The 16659-nt window shown below is 39.8% G+C and overlaps 1 protein-coding gene across 5 annotated transcripts in view; it reads left to right on the forward strand.

Annotated features, from left to right (window-relative positions):
* celsr1a (cadherin EGF LAG seven-pass G-type receptor 1a) overlaps positions 1–16659 on the forward strand; it is a 96431-nt gene that overhangs the window by 60948 nt on the left and 18824 nt on the right. For all 5 annotated transcript variants that reach the window (XM_017494493.3, XM_017494494.3, XM_017494496.3 and 2 more), the window contains 12 exons: positions 1428–1591; positions 2724–2849; positions 5926–6098; positions 6455–6640; positions 7605–7718; positions 8166–8340; positions 8688–8829; positions 12670–12790; positions 12997–13180; positions 13579–13680; positions 15608–15702; positions 15926–16135. In XM_017494493.3, coding sequence (XP_017349982.2) covers positions 1428–1591; positions 2724–2849; positions 5926–6098; positions 6455–6640; positions 7605–7718; positions 8166–8340; positions 8688–8829; positions 12670–12790; positions 12997–13180; positions 13579–13680; positions 15608–15702; positions 15926–16135 — 1792 coding nt within the window. The remainder of the gene's footprint in view (positions 1–1427; positions 1592–2723; positions 2850–5925; positions 6099–6454; positions 6641–7604; positions 7719–8165; positions 8341–8687; positions 8830–12669; positions 12791–12996; positions 13181–13578; positions 13681–15607; positions 15703–15925; positions 16136–16659) is intronic.

A 16659-nucleotide genomic window follows, 5' to 3' on the forward strand; every position in this document is an offset into this window, starting at 1 on the left:
CTGTGTTTTCTCAAGTCGAGAGTCAATGCAGCGTCTATCAGGAGATTTTAGAGCACTTCATGATTCCATCTGCTGACGAGCTTTATGGAGATGCTGATTTCCTTTTCCAGCAGGACTCTGCACCCGGCCACAGTGCCAAAACTACTAGTAACTGGTTTACTGACCATGGTATTACTGTGCTTGATTGACCAGCCAGCTCGCCTGACCCGAACCCCATAGAGAATCTATGAGAGACAATGCCTCAGCAGTGCCACAGGCTAATTGCCTCCATGCCACGCCGCATTCATGCAGTAATTCGTGCAAGAGGATTAAAGCCCTGACCGAGTCTTGAGTGTATAAATTAACAGACTTTTCCGAAGGTCGACATTTCTGTATTATAAACTCTTTATCCTAATATTCTGAGATACTGGATTTTTGATTTCCGTGAGCTGTAAGCCGTAATCATCAAGATTAAAACAAAGAAAAATCTTGAAATATTTCACTTTATATGTCATGAATATAGAATATATGAAAGCTCCACATTTTGAATTAGATTACGGAAAGAAAAGGAACTTTTCCACAATTTTTTTTAGGTGCACCTGTATGTTTATACCCAGTACAGCAAGTAAAAATGATTTAAGAATTAGTGAAAACAAGATGAAGAAGGACTCAGTGGGCATGTTGTGACATAAAACACAAGCTATTCTGGTACTGACCACTGCAAATACATCCGCCATTTAATCCAAAACACACTCTCTCACACAACACCTTCAGTTATGGACTAGGTCACAGTAAGTCTGCTAAACCCGCACAGCCGTTTGATGTGATGCCTAGTGAGCTTATCTTTTAAGAGACTTGAAATGCCTCCATTTTTGCAAGTCATGCATGGCGATTAAATGTGTACCTGTGTACACAATGCTCTCTGATCTGCTTTAACGCGTCTAACCATGTGACCAGAAATGTTGTGCACAATCACCTAATTTGGAGGATTAGGCTCCCATTATACAATTATGATATTTACAACTGTTATATTCTTCTGTCTGCATATACCTAATTCCAGCATTAACTTGAGTATTCTGATATGTTTCACCCAAATGAGCAGGTGAAATCAGCTGTATCGGCATGCCTTTTATTAGCAAGATTGCTAAAATTTAAACATAAATGTGCAGTTTTACACCACGATTATGATTTCGCACTGTAGTTATTGTGAATTTTACATTTTAAAGGAAATCATGTCACTCCAAAGTCTCCCGCAGGTTACTTTCAGTTCTTTTCATCTTTAATGCTGTATAAAATCTCAGTGACATTAAATGCAATCTACATTTTTATAGCTGCCAGATAAATCAATGAATAAAGCAATAGTTATCTATATAAACATGCTTACTATTATCGCTCCCTCTTAGTATAGTATGTTAGTATCTTCATTTCCCGGCTGTGTTTTCTTAAAGGTCATTGGACCTGACCGGCCCTCTGCTGCTGGGTGGTGTCCCCAACCTACCGGAGGATTTCCCTGTGAGAAACCGAGACTTTGTGGGCTGCATGAGGAACTTAACCATCGACAGCAAGCCCACAGACATGGCCAACTTCATCGCCAATAACGGCACCACAGCAGGTCTGACTATTAGAGCGGCTGGCTTTAGTTAGAGTTTAATTAAAGTTTATCAATAAAACAATAAAATCATCGTGTTCTCTCTAGGCACTTGCATATACTTAGATTTATAGTTAATGCACTAATGGTTGTGGATTGTTTTAATGTGTTTTATCATAAGTGCTTTTAATCTTTTAACTCTTTTAACATGTTTCAACATGTGACACCCCTTAATGATCACAGTGCAAACGTATTTAATGAACATATTCCAATTATTTAAGTATTCGACTTATTAGACATATCTGTACCATTGTAATGTCTTTATAGAGAATGTTAGAGCGTTTATTTGTGAACATTAGGTCCACAAATCAGTTCCAGTCTGTTAAAACGTTGATTCAAAACATTTTTGTATCATTAACAGCTCTTTGCCAAGTTGTATTATTTATACTCATGCGTAGGTATGAGGTTGAGGTAAATGCATTCAAGTCAAGTGGCCAGTAAATTTACTTTTAACTTTATTAGCTAAATGATAAATATAAGTATTGTAACTACATTGATATTAGTTGGGGGCATGGTTTGATTCCTCCACTCTGTGTGCACTCTGAGTTTGCATGTTCTCCCAGTGCTTCGGGGGTTTCCTCCAGGTACTCCGGTTTCCTCCCCCAGTCCAAAGACATGCATTGTAGGCTGATTGGTATCTCTAAATTGTTTGTAGTGTGTGAATGGGTGTGTGATTGTGCCCTGCGATGGGTTTGCACCCCGTCCAGGGTGTCCCCTACCTCGTGCCCTGAGTCCCCTAGGATAGGCTCCAGGCTCCCCATGACCCTGTGCAGGATAAGCGTTACAGAAAATGCATGGATGGCTGGATGGATGGATGAATATTAGTTGATTAGTTAAGGGCATTAGAAGAAAAACAAAAATAAATAAAATCAGAATAATGATAATAAGTATAATAAGACTTATGATTAAAATAATGAAATAATAAAATCACGAAGCTCTGACTCAACATGGACGACTTTAGGATTGCTAGTGTATGTTACGCTGTCATGTACTTGTTAAAACCCCCGTAGACGATGACTTAATGATGAGGTGTAGGAAGATTAGCACAGGAAGTTTCTGTATGATTCATCTACTGCTTTCTCTTTTTTCCTTCCAGGCTGTCCCGCAAAGAGGAATTTTTGCAAAGAGGGCCTGTGTCAGTACGGAGGTCAGTGTGAGAACAAGTGGAACACCTACTCCTGCGACTGTCCTAATGGCCGCGGAGGCAAGAACTGTGAACAAAGTGAGTGTGTGTGTGCACGTTGTCTTTCATCAAGTGTTTCTCCATTTATCCTTGCCTTTACCCTTGTTTTATTTTGATTCACAAGTTGACTGCCAGAGAAAGCAGGCGGAGAAGCATCTGCACAGATAGACTTTGCTGTCCTTTTTCAGACCGATATTCAGCTCACTGTGACAGACTCAAAGCAGCAGCCGATAAGACCCTCTAGCAGATCTGCTGCCATGTTGTTGCCAAGCCTGTTAAGATACACCTTTTTATTCTTTTCAGCTTAATAAAAGGGTTGGATTTCATCCCTCAGGAAGAGCATGAGTCATCGTCACATGCCTGGCGCTGACAAAGTGTAGAATCAGGTTCACATTTAGGAGTTCAGCCACAAAGGAAACTTCACTATGGCCTTGAAAAGGCATGAGTGTGAGGCTGCTTCAGAATGGAAACTGCAACATTGATTTCGTGTTGGATTTTTCTAGTAATATATGTCTACTTGGGCTGAAATAACTAACGAGCCATTGGCAACAGTGGTAAGCAAAAAACTCCCTGAGAGGACATGAGGAAGAAACCTTGAGAGACTCAAAAGGGAACCCAATCTATTCTGGTTAACACTGGGTAATTACTTAAAATGTTTAGTGTTAATAATAAGTATTACGTTATTATTAAGCCCTTAATCTTTATACTGCCTCAGACAGTGTGAACATATATTTGTATATATATATATATATATATAATTTTTTGTAAATGTCAATGTTTTAGATTTGTTTTTATGTTTTTCACAGAAGTAATCATTCTTGTCGATAAGAGTTATCTAGATTTGGCATTTCACTACTCGAGTAAAAATCAGCCGCGTTCAACGATTTTAAACCCTCCATCACACAATTAATTGCTTCTGATACTGTTTTATAAACTGATGCGTAATTAATGTAAATATAGGAGAATAATATATACTATAAATGGCACGGATCTCTACAGAGCTCATTTCCTACATCAAGCAAGAAAAGTCTTCCTTTAAGAAGCTGTAAATTTTGGAATGTGGATTTTTACCTCTATTTTTTTTTTACATGTCACTAATGAGAATCCAGTCTCACGCAGCACTACTTTCACTTTGACTCTTCAACATAAACCGTGATGCCATCATCTGGTTCGACCATGATTGTCAGTTTTAACGAGGGAGAAAGAACCATGTATCCAACACAAGAGAGGATGATTAACTTGGATGTGTTCTGATTTGCTAGGAATGTGGCAGTCATGAGTTTCCCAAATCCTGCTAAAAGCCAAGGATGATTCACCAGGACTTTTCATACTCCATTAAAAAACTACACCATATACCAGAGTATATCCTCTGCTGAGTGATTGATCGACATGTGTACGTGTGAGGTGGAACAGGTTTAACGATAGGTTAGCCAGCATGTCGAGCAGGAGTTTCCAGGACGCAAGCATGTGAAAAGTTCAAATGCTCTCTTTCAGGTGCTCTTGCAGTCTCATAAGAAAGCCATAATGCTGGCTAAAACAGCTGTGTCGAATAGAAATAAACATGCCTGTTAATGTTCATGCTGATGAGATGAATGCTTGAAATAGCACGCTAACTCGTGGTTCGCTTTAGTTACGGGACAGTCTGGTTTTCTGCCAGCAGTTTGCCTCAGATGTGAGTGGAATGTTTTATCTGATGGCTTTTATTATGTTGCTCTGCTCTCTTGCTAGTGAGCAGATCGAATGTCCATCCTGGAGTAAAACATGGAATTCTAGCCGCGACTGTTTGGGAATCTTTGGCACTTTAGTGAGTGTTGATGACATCTGACTCACATCCATAATGCTGTGAGTTATATGTATGCTAAACTGCGTGTGGCTTAATCTCATATTTCAAAGACTGAAATAATTCTCCGAGAATTATAATGACTTCTAAAAACTATTTCGCCAGCCGAGGAGCAAAAATAATTTTAATTGCATTTGAGCAGTTATCAGGCCTTGTGTTTCCATTATAAACCTAATCTTTTCAAATGGATGAAAGTCACACTCTTTGAGTGTAAATCTTTCAAATGTTAAATACAGTTATACAGTGAATAAATAAATGTGCCATCCATAATTGAATCTGCAAACACACATGAGGGTGGAGCTTGTGATTTAATGTAGCCTATAAGAGGATTTTTTTTTTTTTTTTTTTTTTAATGGTAGTTTTAGTTGAACTTAGTTGAGCAAGACAAAACTCATGATCATAATTAAAATCTAACTCACTATGTAGACTTACATTCTTATACACTATTAACTCCAAAGTGACGCCAAAGTGAATCACAGGATTATAATCTAAAGTCTCAGGAGTCTCAGCTGACTCATTTCAAGTAACTTTGGACCAAAAAAAGAAGGCAAGTTCAAGAAATATTTTAACATTTAAATAGCAGCACGTCAGAGCTTGCATCTACAATCTTCCCTTGAGGTAACTGAAAACCTTCAGACATAGAAGGATGACCGAAAGAGAAAGGGGAAATCTGAGACTGACAACGCTGCCAAAATGAGAAGCAAATTTGAGTTTTTCCACATAATAGCAGCTTGTGTGTCACTAGAAAAATGTGCCCCGCGGAGCAGGTGAGCTGGAAGTCTTCAGCACTGACACACTGACAGCACAGGGCTGTGGCGTTCGATTAATGTTCAAACGGTCTCTTGAGTAGATATTGCATGTTCGTGTGCGGATTATGAGTTAGCATTATTTCTGGTTGGGATTAGGCCTGTACATGATGGCATGAGGTAGGTACACCATCTGGATATACAAATTGGGTAGGTGAATATAAAGAAGACCAGGTGATGTTTTGTCCCACCTTCAACCGTCCAATTTGGGTGAGCCTGTGCCCACTGTCGCCTCAGATTCCTGTTCTCGGCTGACAGGAGTGAAGCCTGATGTTGTAGCCCATCCACCTCAGAGTTCAACGTGGCCTGCGTATTGAGATGCTTTTCAGCTCACCATGATTGTAAAGAGTGATTCGCTAAAGCCTTACCACTACCGTGGCTCTTTTAACCACTTTGTTTTATTATTTGCTGTGTGATTAAATCCAAAATAAGTTTCTTTATTGTTTAAACCTGTGTCTGTCTTCTACAGTGATGCCCTCACCACAATACTTTGACGGACATGCCATGGTGTCATGGAGCGATCACGATATCACTGTAGCGGTGCCCTGGTACATCGGCTTGATGTTCCGAACTAGACAGAGCAGCACCACTGCCACCTTAATGCAGGCCAACGCTGGCCCTGCTTCCCAAATCAATCTGCAAGTGAGTAAACAGCAAGGAATGGACATGTTCCGTTTAAATAGATTTGTTGTTGTTGTTGACTTGGACCAGTGCTTTTTTATTTTAGAGCCAATACTGAGTAGGTGCAACTTGTTTATTTCATTTACTTTGGTTTTTTTATCAGAATTTTGTTGGTTTTTGCAGCGTCCACACAACGCCTTTCCGTGTGTTAATATTTGTCTGAAAGTGTCGATTATCTTATTGTGCTTACAATAACCGCATAGGTCCGACGTGTGTTTAAAAGTCCTGAAATCACGTCTCTTCCTCCAGCTGCCCAGCTCTTGTTTTCCAGTTTCTGTGGAGATTTTCATGGTGGTTCTCTGCTTGTTTTCCTGAAGGTGGTGAACAGGCAGGTGCAGATGGTGGTGTTGCTGCGGGCGGAGCGTGTTGCGCTGCTCGAGTTTCCCGAGGTCAGAGTGAATGACGGAGAGTGGCACCACCTTCTCGTGGAGATCACCAGCAGCAAAGAAGGCAAAGACACCAAGTACTTGGCCCAAGTGTCTCTCGATTATGACATGTTTAAGGTGCGTGATGGTCTGGACATGCTTTTTACCCCTCGGCGTAATACATTATGCATTGTGTTTTTAAAGAAGATCAATAACTATCGGGCCACCTGTTCATTTAGACAGAAATCTAGATAATGGTAAATTGTCAACCAGTAGAAATGTTTTAATGCTGATTAATGTTTTCACTGATTAACAAAGCTACAAAGGATATTGAAGCGACTCATTGTAAAACTCCGTTAGTGATGTGGCGAGTGGGTGCTTCGCCTGATTTAAGGCCGCTCTGTGCTTTCATAGCGCTGTGCTGTTGGGTGCTGCGTGAATGCTGATGGAAGGATCTGTGATCAAAAAGAAGTTACAAACATTTTCATATGTATTTATGACACAATAGCTTTAATTACACAGTTTGAACTGTATGCCCCCTCACACCAAGGAATTTCCTGTTTCTTGTTCACCTGCCAATTTCCACCTACCAGCCAGCTCTCCCCATCATACATCAAGTACCACCCGGGGAAGGTGAAGGCGAACACATGATTCCTCAGAGACACGTGAAGCTAGCCAACTGCGTGATTTTAACCTGACGCATCACAGAGCAGTAAAACACACGGAGGGAAGCGCTATCTGTCCACTTCTGCATACATGAACTCACAGATGCCCACAATTTGCTAGTGCCATCCCTCCCACGCAGAGATCACGGGCAGTTTTGCTTTAGTGGCTTCCATCCACGGACGGCTGTGGCATCATCAGTATTCGAACTCACATTCTCGTGATGATAGAGCAAGCACTTTTCTGTTGCGCTAGAATTTTTTTTCCCCCAAATTTAAGTGAAGTCAAATTTTTGCTGTAGCTGCTGCCCTTTTGGTTCACTTTTTCTTATGGCTGTAGTTCTAAAATCCTCTTGCAGTAATGAAATGTTGCAGCAGTGCAGGTAGTTATAGTAAGTACTGTAATAAATGAGTATCTCATGCTCTATGATGTCCTGCAGAGGTCAGTGGAAATCGGTAACGAGCTCCCGGGACTGAAGATAAGGAGTTTGTACATTGGGGGCCTTCAGGGTGAAAACAACAACGTCCTGCAGGGCTTTCAGGGCTGCATACAGGTAAATATCGGAAAGATACTTCCAACCATGATTTGTTAAAGGGTCAGAGATACAGTACTTGTGCAAAGGTATAGGCACATGCAAAGAAATGCTGTAGAGCAAAGATGCCTTCAAAATAATGAAATTAAATGTGTCTTCGTTTATAAAATAATATCGTAAAGAGGAGCAAACAGTATTAAATGAAACAAAGTCAATATTTGGTGTGACAAATAAATAAAAATAGTCTCCGGTACAATGTGTGCAGTTTTATAAGAAAATGAGCTGTAAGTTTTATTGAGCATCTTGCAGAATCAATAATTGACTCGATAATGTTGAAATAATAAAATAAAAAATCTATAACAAAGCTTGTAGTAAAAAAATAGGGTGCCTAAAACTTTTGCACAGTATTGTAAGTGTAGATCTTATTGTATATGTGTGTGTGTGTGTGTGTGTGTGTGTGTGTTACAGGGTGTGAGGATGGGAGAGACCTCGACCAACACAGGCAACGTCAACATGCAGCAAGGTCTGAAGATCCGCGTAGAGGAGGGCTGTGACCTTGCCGACCCCTGCGATTCCAACATCTGTCCTGAGAACAGCCACTGCATGGACGAGTGGAGCGCGCACACCTGTGTTTGTGACCCCGGTGAGCTGAGCATGCATACCTACATCTGAGTATACACATCTACACTACCCACATTTACATTTACAATAAAATGCATTGAAGGCTCTTCATGCTAGTACAGATGTGCTGTAGTCTAAGAATACTAAAGCCCTGTTACGTACAGTGCTGTGAAAAAGTATTTGCCCCATCCCGATTTCTTCTGTTTTTGTGGGTTTAAAAAAAAAAAAAAATTCTGTGTAGATTGCTGTGTATAACTCCAAGCGACAGATTGTTACTAATCTTTAGAATTGAGGTGTTTTTCCCCGCAGTAACGGAGAATGTAATCTCTCTCTCTTTCTCTCTCTGTCTCTCTCTGTCTCTGTCTCCAGGCTTTTTCGGGAAAGAGTGCGTACACGCTTGCAAGCTGAACCCATGTGAGCATGTGTCCACCTGTATGCAGAAGCCGAGCTCGTCTCACGGCTACACATGCGAGTGCGGTCAGAACTACTACGGCCAGTACTGTGAGAACAAGTAAGAATAATAGGATAAATGATTTCTCCTCTCGCTGACCTCACGCTGACTCACGTTTCTTCTTATCCAACCTGCACAGCCACTTTCAATGTGAAACTTTCAGTGGCGTGCCAACTCGTGTGAATACAGAATGAGTGCTCGGATTCATTTGTTTAATCAAGCTGCGATCACACAGTTTAGCAGATTCCAAACTCCAGTCACTGGGCTCTTGTCAATGCTTGCTGAAAATACATATCTGATCCCTGTAAGGCACATCAAGTCACTGAAGATTGCATGTATTCTTGTTTGTACATTTTACAACCGTGTATGCTGGTTTATCTGACACTAACAGAGACTGCATGCATTTGTAGGGTTGCCAGCATGACATAGTGTTTTTCTGCATTCACCTTGAAAAGATATTTACAACCTAGTGGAAATCCTCCTGCTGCCAGTACTGGAAGTGTGTGTGAGTGAGTGTGTGTGTGTGTGTGTGTGTGTGTGTGTGTGTGTGTGTGTGTGTGTTAATGATCCTGTGTGCCATTGTCCTGGCTCTTCTCCACACAGCACAGTATAGTAAAACACGTCTGTACAAGCTACCCCTTTTGTCCTCCATATTCTCAGACTTTCAAGAAGCATGACTCCCAGACCTACAAACAACTCCATAATTATCGGCACCCGTTAAGGGTTGGGAGGGTGTATTTTATATCAATTACCTGAGCTGTGTGGGTCAGCATCCATTTGTTTCTTTTGTATTAACAGTTCTTTGTTATTCTCCATGGAGATAGATGATTTTACAAGTTCACTACATGAAATTTCTACCCCAGCAGAAATGGTAAACGATAACTATAGAGTTGCTGGAGACTAAGAGCATTATTTAAAGGATGACAGTTTGCTTGCATTTCTGTTCATTATTGTGTGGGGTGCCAATAATAATTTTGCCATGTTTTTAAGAGAAAATTCCATTAGTGGTTGGTTTGTTTCTCCAATTGCTTGAATATTTAAAATTATTGTATGTAATGTATATATTTTTTTTTTGAAGGGTGCTTGTAAGCTTGGATTTGACTGTACGTGATTAAATGCCCTAATTCTAGGTCCCCTTTTCCACTGTTTTGGGCAGTGCGCCATATATTTTTTTTTGCCGTGACTCACAAACCTAGTAAGTACATTGAATGATCCCATATATGATCCCATATAATGCTCCCAAATGACTTGGACTGTCTCTAGCTCTCAGAAATAAATTCCACGGATAAATTCCAAGGATAAACCTGTGAGATTCTATTCTGATGCACTGGCTGTAAAAGAAGTGGATTGCTACACAAATTTTATTCACTTATAACAAAAGACAATCCTGACCCAGTAAACACATGTCACAATTGAAACTCTGGCCTTTTTGCTTCCATATTAGGAGCTGCAGGAGCCTGAATGGTCCTAAACCAAAGCTCAGAAAGATTAGAAATTTATGAGCTTTGCTATGTGGGTGGGTTTGGCCCTGGTGCCAGCTTGAGCTAAAGCAGTGAGTGCAAGGATAACTTGAATAAACCAAACACGGTCTGTGCGGTATTCATTTACTTACCGAGTGTATAAACTGTCCCAAACTGAACAACAACATTCCACACAGTGTGGCTGTGTGTGTTCTTTCCTCACAGGTTCCTACACTATCTTGCGAAAGTTACGCCTAACCTAAACATTCTAACACAACTAATCTAATGTAGCACACACAATGCAGCGTGTTATGATATTCAGGTAAATCTTAAACCTAATGCATTTGTTTAGTTTGTGCTCAGAACTGGATTCAGTTTGGAATCTCTACTAATACAACCCATGGCAAAACTCATGTAATCACCACACTTAGAAGATGCTAACCGGGTTTTTTAATTCGTAGCAAATAAACAAATCACAGATATGACAAAAAAACTATTTTTGTTTAATAGCTGAACATTCTGGCTTCATCAAACCTACCTCAAACAAATTCAGTTAAATTGTTTTAAATAATGGCATATTTTTTCCCAGATCGATTAGAGGAAAAAAATATGGAATCACTCAATGTTGAGGAAGAAAATATGGAGTCATCAACAACAACAAAAAAAAATCATAATTAGTGCTTGTTGCTTCTCTTTTATGACGGCCTGGATTCTTTGAGGCACGGACTTCACTAATGAAAAACAATATTCTCCATCAAGCTGGTTCCAACTTTCTCAAATAGCGGTTGATAGATCAGCGTTACAGGATGGAGGCTTGGCATGGACCAGTTTGTTAAATTTCCACCATAAGTTTTCAATGGGATTGAGATCCAGACTGTTTGCTGGCCGGGTCACCGAGTTGATCTGCCTTTCCTGAAGAAAAGCTTTAACACTCTTTGCTCTGTGGCGAGATGCATCATCATCCTGAAAAATGACTCCATCATCACCAAACCTATTTTCTATCGATGGAATGATAAAAGTGTCTAAAATTTCGGTATACACCTGTGCTTTGACTGTTGAAGTCTCCCCTGGACTTTAACCTGACATGCGACCCCGTATCATAAAAGAGTGGTGGAATTTTTATTGTTTTCTTCTGACAGTCATCTTTATATGTTTTATTAAATAAAACACAAACCAGAATGTTCACCTATTAAACAAAAGCTGTTTCGTGTCTCATCTGTGCTTTGTTTATTTGCTGTGAAGTAAAAAAAGCCTTGTGAGCATCCTCTAAATGTGATGAGTTCATAATATCTGCCAGAGGTTGTAGATTCGCACTCATATTATTTGTGTGCAGTCACATTATATGTCATTAACCAAAGCTTTTACACTACTCTATGTGACATTTATAATCATTGTGGGAAACAAAAAACCTGATCATTATACTTTCTGACTCTCTTTGATACTTATTCTCCTGCCTCAACTTAATAACTCTGTATTCCACTGAGAAGCTGCAGTGTAGCCATGAATACCTGTCTGCGATTTATCTTTATCTGATTCTGGTATTTACCTTTCCCACGCTGTCAGATTCATTGGCTGTTGAGGTTGTTTGTTCAGTTCGTTAATGCGTTGAGTTCCAGCAGTCCAGTAAAATTAATGAAAAATTCTTACTTCTACCTGCATGCAGCCATAGTTGAAGTATTTTTTCTGAATTAAGCAGGAGGAAGTTCCTCAGAATTCAGTGTCTGGTGTCACATTTTAGCTCAGTATTAATAAACTGAAATCTGTCATCTGGTTTTGCTGAAACATACAGCTGTGTTCCATCAGCATAGTAAAGCAGCGAATACCATGATTAATAAATAATTTTACTCAGAGGTAGCATTTATTGGGGAAAAAGAAGTGAGCCTATTACAGATCCTTGTGGAACACCAGACTTTGCTATGTGATGCCTATGCAAGAATAAGCTTAGCGATTGGTGTTGGTTTTTAAATAACTGCTAGTTTAAAAAATGTAGGCACATAGCCTATGCTAACCCTTGACTGCTACATACTGTTTGTGTTTGTGCTTCAGCCAGTGGTCTTCATCCTAGTTACCTTCTGCAACATTACCAAATAAAAATCTGCTGTTGTCTTCCGTTAGTGTGGAGAGATAAGGCAGTTAAGAAGCCTCTTTTTCTATGCAATTTGGAAGTCTACCAGTTCACTTTGACATCATTTACATTCTAACTTTGGTGTGAGTGGTGTGTGTGTGTGGGATCATTTTATGTGATGCAAATGTTTCCACCTTAGTATTTTTCTTTTCACTGGAGCAACATTATGTTATGACGTGAAACACTGACTCTAATCAATCATTCACTTTATTGAGCTCTGTGGACCACGCAGTCAGTCTGATTACGAATTGTGGCTCTCAAGGTAAAAGTCATATACTGATGAGTTTACAATAATATACAATTCTGCTTCATCAGGATGGAGAAACCATGTCCAAAAGGCTGGTGGGGAAGCCCAGTGTGTGGCCCATGCAACTGTGATGTCAGCAAAGGCTTTAACCCGGACTGCAACAAGACCACTGGAGAGTGTCGCTGCAAGGTACACACATCTTACCCCATGCAAACAAGACTCAAAACTGACTATCCAAATCCAAAACGAGTATTTTTTTAAATACTCGTTCACAATGTATTCTAGACTGTGATTGTTGTTTGTAGAATATAATGCTCTAGGTGTCCAGTTGTGAAAATTGTACAGTTGTACCTCTGAGTATATGAGGTATTTCCATTTCACTACTTTCCTCACAGGATAACTACTACCGCCCCAAAGACAGCGACACCTGTTACCCATGTGACTGCTTCTTCCCTGGTGCTAGCTCCCGAACCTGTGACCCACAGACTGGCCAGTGCCCGTGCAAGGCTGGTGTGATTGGGCGACAGTGCAACCTATGTGATAACCCCTTTGCTGAAGTGACCAACACCGGCTGTGAGGGTGTGTACTTACAACTTGGCTCTTAAAATAAGGAAAGCTTATCTATAATTCAGTATCTATTATCTGTATATCAGCTTACTGCTGGTGTCAGAACATGATATTTTACAGCATTTAATACCACCAAGCTTAAAATGGAAAGCTAATTAAAAGTTCATGTAATAACACTTTACTGTGATGATGTTTATAAATTATATAAACACCATTTTAGTCTCAATTTAACAGCTTCATAAAGAGATCATCTTTGTTTTAATGATTCTTACATAATAACTGCCCAAAGTCATGTAGTAGGTTCAACACAATAATAAGCAATTAAATGAATGAAGCTTAGATGTTCCAAACTGCATTAATGTGAATGTGAAAGGTTCACGATCTCTGTGTGTCCTGTGTCTGTACTGCAGTTGTTTACGAAGGCTGCCCCAAGGCTTTCGATGCTGGAATCTGGTGGCCAAGAACCAGTTTTGGCCGTCCAGTTGCTATGAACTGTCCTAAGGGATCTATTGGTGAGTGCTTGTTCTACAAGAATCAAGGTGTTAGATATCGAAATCCACATTCACATACACACATACACTGACACGTTTATGACTCTTACATATACACATGGGCTGTCAGAACAAATTCCACTGTTCTAATGAGTGAGTTGTAATACTACACATATTTTGACCTAAAGTTCCTAAGCTTTTTGGCCAAATGATGCGATGAGTTTGAATAAATGAATGTTTTTAAATATAAATATGATAATCTAACAAAGTGTGTGTTCTAAAAGTGTTATGTGTAAGTGCTGAATTTACAAAAGGCACTTTACTGGAGTTAGAGTTTTTCTCTGTTGTTCTTGATGCTGTGTATCCTAACAAAATGTCCAGGTCCTCTGGCAGAAAAACAGGCCCCAAACATTAAAGGATCACCCCCATATTTAACCGTGGGCATGAGGTACTTTTCCATATGGCTACCTCTCTGTGTGCGCCAAAACCACCTCTGGTGTTTATTACCAAAAAGCTCTATTTTGGTTTCATCTGACCATAGAACCCGATCCCATTTGAAGTTCCTGTTGTGTCTGAAAAACTGAAGACGTTTGAGTTTGTTTTTGGATGAGAGTAGAGGCTTTTTCTTGAAACCCTTCCAAACAACTTGTGGTGATGTAGGTGACTTCAGATTGTAGTTTTGGAGACTTTCTGACCCCAAGACGCAACTAACTTCTGCAGTTCTCCAGCTGTGATCCTTGGAGATTTTTTGGCCACTCGAACCGTCCTCTTCACAGTGCGTTGAGACAATATAGACACACGTCCAATTCCAGGTTGATTCATAAAATTTCCAGTTGACTGGAGCTTCTTAATTATTGCCCTGAAGGTGGAAATGGATATTTTCAATGCTTGTGCTAGTTTCTTATAGCCACTTCCCATTTTGTGAAGCTCAACAACCTTTTGCCGCACATCACAGCTATATTCCTCGGTCTTACCCATTGTTATGAATGGCTAAAGGAATTTGGCCTACGTGTTACCTCATATTTATACCCTTGTGAAACAGGAAGTCATGGTTGAACAATTTCCTGTTCCTAGTCACCCAGGTGTACTAAATAAATTTGCAATATCAATGGGAATATACTTCAAATATATTTTTCTCATATGAATTCATATAATTGCACACCTATATTTAACGAAGATATATTTTTTTGGATAAACCTGTGTTGTGTTTGCAATTGTTTGATATCCATAAGACATAAATTATTTGATATCCATTAAACAAAAAATCAAAAGGTTAAACAATAAAGACAATGTTTCACATGCTTCTTTGCTCACAGCTAATCAAATTATTTTTTCCACACATTTTCTGTGATACTGCTTCTTTGTGAATTGCCTAGCTGTTGTGCTTTGGTTTTTGGGAAGACATGCATTAAGCAACAGATTATGCTCAAATTCTTGGATTAATGAATTGGTTGCTGTGGATTTTTGCCCCTCTCCTTTTCCTTTCTCCTCTGTGCTGTTTTCTTTTGGTTTGCCTTTCCAACTGAACCTTCACACCCACTCAACCCTTTATTCTTTTCGCTGGCCGGATAAACGCATGTTAACGAGGCATTTGAAGGGATCCATTGGCTAAACATGCCTTTTTATAAGGAAAATATTGGCAGGCCTGACACAGAGTCACATTCCCTATAGAAGCAGTGAATGATCTCTATGGTTTAAATTCTAGGCCAGGACAATTGTCCTGGATTTTCCTGTGAGGGAGACCACACAAGTATTATTGGCAGTTATGCACCAGAAAAGCAATGACCTGGTAACTTTTAGGCTGCCTCTGGGGTTTTCATTGTTTGCAGACTGTTAGTTGCTGTTGGTCTAATCACAGAACAAAATGTCATTACAATGACACGATTGTGCTGGAGAATGTTTAATTAGGTTTTTGAAGTGTGTTTTGTAATCTGTGTATTTGATCTAGGCACCGCCGTGAGACACTGCAACGATGAGAAAGGCTGGCTGCCTGCTGAGCTCTTCAACTGCACCACCATCACCTTCTCCCAGCTCAAGAAACTGGTACCATTTTCACATATTTCGCTAGAAGATATTACATCCTTCTTCTACGCAACTTAATCAGAACCTTACTCAACAGTGCAACAGGGAAGAGTCAAGACTGTCCAAACGTCCATGTTTAAACCTATCGAATTATAGAAATGTAACAGTGTTTGCTGACGAGTTTACTTTCACTTGCATGTTTGACCACAGACCACCACTTTTTCTGACTCTTCTTGTTCCGCAGAACGACGAGATGCATCGCAACGAGTCCCAAATGGATGGAGAGAAATCTAAGGACATTGCTCTCATGCTCTATAATGCTACCAGCCAGACCGAATCTTTCTATGGCAACGATGTGAAGACGGCATTCCAGCTGATCTCCCGTGTTCTGCAGTTCGAGAGCCAACAGCAGGGCTTTGACCTCGCGGCTATGCGTGACGCCTCCTTCAACGAGGTTACACTCTACATAATATCAGTATATAAATAATAAATAATATCAATGAAATGAAGTTTTCTTTGTTGCTGCTTTAAAACTTTAAAACTCTGTAGTATATCTCCATGATAGTGAAACGAGAGTGGTGTTTTACCCAGCAGGTATTACACTAGTGGGGTTAGTTTAGCACATACAGTGCGGGACATAAGTTTTGCACGTGTCAACATTTTTGTCAGTAAATATTTTTCCAATGAAGCTATTCACATGAAATTTTCACCACTCAAGAAATCCGGAAATCCTATTTATAGCCCATCAATTTACTAACCCAGCTGATATTAATTTGCACAGATAGGAGGTATAATTATTTACAGATTTCAGCTGGTTCCTTGCCTTACCTTGCCTTTGAGAACTGCTTTTTCTTAGCGTGTTCAATACTTTTTTCCCGTCTCATTCCACTTTATTACACACAACTTTATTTATGGACTTTAATGTGAATTTGTTATATTTCCAGATTTCTTGAGTTAATACTGATGTCTGGTGAAAGT

Source organism: Ictalurus punctatus, chromosome 19, assembly GCF_001660625.3.
Source record: "Ictalurus punctatus breed USDA103 chromosome 19, Coco_2.0, whole genome shotgun sequence".
NCBI classification, from domain to species: Eukaryota; Metazoa; Chordata; class Actinopteri; order Siluriformes; family Ictaluridae; genus Ictalurus; species Ictalurus punctatus.